Raw genomic sequence first — 4,497 nt, 5'->3', positions numbered from 1 at the left:
TCCTCCCCTAAGAGCACCATCCTCTCCCACCAGCGATGGGCCAGGCTGTGGCCACCTCCTTCCTCAGACCCTTTCCTGAAAAGAGAAGAGGCAGTGGCTGGGGCCTGAGCCCTGGTCATTGGTTCTGAGATCCCCTGCCCTGACTGGCCTGGGAGACAGCTGGAGGCAGGGAATGCCAAGGAGACCTACCCTTTCCTGCCCTGGGGGATGGAAGCAGTGATGGACGCCAGACCCTTCTTAGCCTAGTACATGTCCTCCTCCTCCCATTTCAAAGGTGGCAGTGAGCGCCCTGGCCTCTTGTCCTGTGATCTCCCTAATAAAACAGCAATCGCCTCTCAAAAAAAAAAAAGAATATTATCTTTGAAGACAAAGGGGCATTTCTTGTTTTTATTAAAAGTCTAGGTTGCATTTGACTATGTTCATGGACTAGGTAGGTCTAATGTTCTTGGTTTCCTAACATTTTTAAGTTGCTCCAAAAACCATTCTTTTAATTATATTTATTCTGTGGACCTTAGAGTTACCCTTAGGTCACACCCATGACTAGCTGAATTAAAACTATATACAAAAAAATCCTATATGCAAGCAATGTGTGCCTATGTCTCCTTTTTCCATCCCTATCTTCTTTTCCAGAAGGAGCGCAGGCTCTGTTGAAACACAAAATCTGACATGTGTCCTAGAATTCCATCTCGTGGGCTTCTCAGAGGATCCAGCCCTGCAGTCCCTCCTGTTTGGGCTGTTCCTGTCCATGTACCTGGTCACGGTGCTCGGGAATCTGCTCATCATCCTGCTCATCATCTCTGACACCCATCTGCACACCCCCATGTACTTTTTCCTCTGCAACTTGTCCTTGGCTGACATGGGTTTCACCTCCACCACGGTTCCTAAGATGATTGTGGACATCCACACTCATAGCACAGTCATCTCCTATATGGGCTGCCTGACACAGATGTCTCTCTTTCTCATCTGTGGATGCATGGATGATTTGATTTTGACCGTGATGGCCTATGACCGGTTTGTCGCCATCTGTCACCCCCTGCATTACCAGGTCATCATGAACCCCCGCTGCTGTGGTTTCTTGGTTTCAGTGTCTTTTGTGGCCAGTCTTTTCGATTCCCTGCTGCACAACTTGATATTATTACCAGTTACCTGCTTCAAGGCAGTTGAAATTTCTAATTTCTTCTGTGACCCTTCTCAGCTTCTCAATCTTACGTGCGATGACACCTTCAACCATGACATAGTCATATATCTTATTGGTATCGTATTTGGGTTTTTCCCTATCTCAGGGATCCTCTTCTCTTACTATAAAATTGTGTCCTCCATTCTGAGAGTCCCATCCCCAGACGGGAAGTACAAAGCCTTCTCCACCTGTGGCTCTCACCTGTTGGTTGTTTGCTTACTTTATGGATCAGGTTTTGGAGTGTATCTCAGTGCATCCTTCTCCACCTCTTCCAGGAAGAGTGCTGTGGCCTCACTGATGTACACCCTGGTCACCCCTATGTTGAACCCCTTCATCTACAGCCTGAGGAACAGGGACATCAAGAGAGCTCTTCAGAGAATTGTCAACAGAATAACCTAATCTCACTGCCCTTGCCATCCTTGTGTTCCTAGAAAGAAATGGGCAGCTCCAAGAAGTCCTGAATCAGTCCTCAGGTCACAGCGTGTGAAGGCATCTATCAGCATCTACATGTCTTTCGGACTTCTCTTTACACGACCAATCCTCTCAGCATCATTTTAATGGAGTCAGGAGACCCTTCTGGCCAACCACTTTGGCCACAGTTATTTCAGGATCCTATGGCTGTGTGAAATCTGAGGATGGGGACTGTCACAGGAAGAGAGCCAAGCAGGGGACTAGCAGAGTCTTGTTTAGCGAAGTCTTCCAGTTTGATTGGGGCTATTTTATTTATTTGAAATACAGAGAGAGAGAGAGGTAGAGACAGAGCAAGACTTTCATCCGGAGAAGGCGGCAAGATGGCGGAATAGGCAGGGAGCACACACAGTCCGGGGGGAAAGAAAGTTTGATATAAGTGGAGATACTGCAGGGTCAAGGAAGAGTGGGGGATGAAACAGCAGAGGAAACTCTTCCGGAACTAGTGATTCACAGTGGACCTGCGTGGAGAGCGTGGGAGCCCAAGTTCGGGACACCAGCGGCAGACTCAACGCACCAGCGCTGGAACGCGAGGTGAGCCGAATCTCCATAGCCCGAGATACCAGCAGGCAAGCGGAGAGAGGAGGCTAGAGGGAACGAGGCTTGAAACTCCGTGGGGAAAAGTTCACCAGGCTAACTAGAAGAGAGAGAAAAAAAATAAAAAAAGTGACTGATGCGGACACAAGTTTCTCTCTCTCCGCTCACCTCTCAAAGACGAGCAAGACAGAGCAGGCGCCATTTTGGACATACGTCATAAGCAGGGCGACCTCAGGTCTGCACCAGCCCTGAGCCTAGCAGAAAAACCTGACTCTGTGGGGAGGGGTGAAATAACAGGAGATTAGCATCTAACTTGGCAACTCAGTGGGAGACTGCAGGAGAATTGGAGCCCACACTGAGGGCAGCAGAGATTCCCTGTGTGGTCCTTGGGAAAGAGCTTCCGATCTCTGGCTCCTGTGGGTATATCATTTGCCTGCTAACTACCTCCAATTACGTTCAGCTGTGCGGAATTACTTCCCTTTTAAATCAAAAAAAGAGAGATTTACCACACCTAACCTGGGAGTGTCATCTTTGACACACCCTCAACCCTGAGGAACCAAACACAGCTCTCAGTCCACACTCATCTCAAGCCTCTAAGGCTCCACTGAAAGTAGACAGTCCACTTAATATAGAGCCATAGTGTAACAAGAAAAAACACCACAGTGAAGAAACCAAATATCTCCAACATGCCAAACAACAAACGCAAAAACCAAGCTAACAAGAACAAGGAAGAAACTATGACGCCCCCAAATGAAAAAGACACCCCAATTCAAGATTATGAAGATGATGAGATCGAAGAAATGCAAGAAGCAGATCTCAAAAAATTGGTAAGAACATTAAGAAGTTCTCAAAAACAAATTCTTGAACTACAGAAATCCTTCATGGACAAGATAGAAAATCTCTCTCGTGAAAGTGAAATATTAAGGAGGAATCAAAATGAAATGAAACAACTACTGCAACAAGAAACTCTGATAGTGACTAGAAATCATAATGAAATGAAGAGTTCAATAGATCAAATGACAAACACATTAGAGAGCCTTAAAAACAGAATGGGCGAAGCAGAAGAGAGAATATCAGACTTAGAAGACAGAGAACAGGAAAGGAAACAGGCAAACCAAAGAAAAGAAGAAGAAATTAGAAATCTAAAAAATATTGTCGGGAATCTACAGGATACTATTAAAAAACCCAACATTCGGGTTCTAGGAGTTCCTGAAGGCATGGAGAGGGAGAAAGGATTAGAAGGCATTTTCAGTGAGATACTAGCAGAAAATTTCCCAGGTTTGGAGAAGGACAGAGGCATCTTAGTACAGGAAGCTTATAGAACCCCTAATAAACATGACCAAAAGAGATCCTCACCACGACATGTTGTAATCAAACTCACCACAGTGAAACATAAAGAAAAGATCCTAAAAGGTGCAAGAGAGAAACGTCAGACCACTCTTAGAGAATCTCCAATTAGACTCACAGCAGACTTCTCATCAGAAACCCTACAAGCTAGAAGGGAATGGCGAGACATAGCCCAGGTACTAAGAGAGAAAAACTGCCAGCCCAGAATACTATATCCTGCAAAGCTCTCATTTGTGAATGAAGGTGAAATTAAGACTTTTCATAGCAAACAGAAACTGAAAGAATTTGTTGCCACTCATCCTGCCCTGCAAAAGATGCTTAAAGATGTGTTACACACAGAAACACAGAAACATGGTCACCAATATGAAAGAAGGTAAAGGAAGGAAACCTCACAGCAAAAGATCACAGGAAGCTCAATTTCTCTTTGACATAGAATTAAACTCTGATGCTCTGTTAAAGCAATGTGTTAAAGTAATCTATTATGTTCTCTTGATGTCTGTTACCAGACTTTAAGTTTCTATAATGGAAAATGCTATTAATACAAATGTTTGAGAATTAAAAAGTCTAATGATCTTGTGTTACTAGACATGATAGTTATCTTAATGAGAAAGCCCCAGAGGCTTAAAGGGTTAAATACTTGTAAAATCCTACAGGTGCTTTCAAGGATACTGTGAAGTAAGCAAGTGCCTCTTGTTGGTTGATGAGTTTATAATTTTAAACATGGCGACTTAAAGTCTTTTGTCATCCACAGTTATATATGATCTGCTGCTCATAAAACTAAAGCGTTGTTGGTTCTGTGTTTAGCTGTCCTCCTATAGATTCCAATGGACTTTTTCCAGCCACTTCTATTGTATTCAGTAATTTGGGACGGCTCTGTAAACAGATGAAGCCAATAATGTATTAACAGTACCAACTGAGAGAAAGTATGGTTAACTGAGGTTACTAAAAAGAAAAAGCAATTCAAATCA

The 4,497-nt window shown here is 44.0% G+C and overlaps 1 protein-coding gene across 1 annotated transcript; it reads left to right on the top strand.

Annotated features, from left to right (window-relative positions):
- Positions 1 to 595: 595 nt before the first annotated feature.
- On the top strand, positions 596 to 1,576 carry LOC133750033 (putative gustatory receptor clone PTE01). Its single transcript, XM_062179420.1, has one exon. It carries the CDS (start codon positions 596 to 598, stop codon positions 1,574 to 1,576), a length of 981 nt encoding a protein of 326 aa, XP_062035404.1.
- The last annotated feature ends 2,921 nt before the right edge of the window (positions 1,577 to 4,497 follow it).

The sequence above is a fragment of the Lepus europaeus genome, chromosome 20 (genome assembly GCF_033115175.1).
Source record: "Lepus europaeus isolate LE1 chromosome 20, mLepTim1.pri, whole genome shotgun sequence".
Taxonomy (NCBI): domain Eukaryota; kingdom Metazoa; phylum Chordata; class Mammalia; order Lagomorpha; family Leporidae; genus Lepus; species Lepus europaeus.
This window is presented reverse-complemented; position numbering and strand designations above follow the sequence as displayed.

What these genes read in the sequence shown, in the direction of transcription:
- LOC133750033 (XM_062179420.1), top strand. Translation starts at nt 596, where the DNA reads ATGTCTCCTTTTTCCATCCCTATCTTCTTTTCCAGAAGGAGCGCAGGC.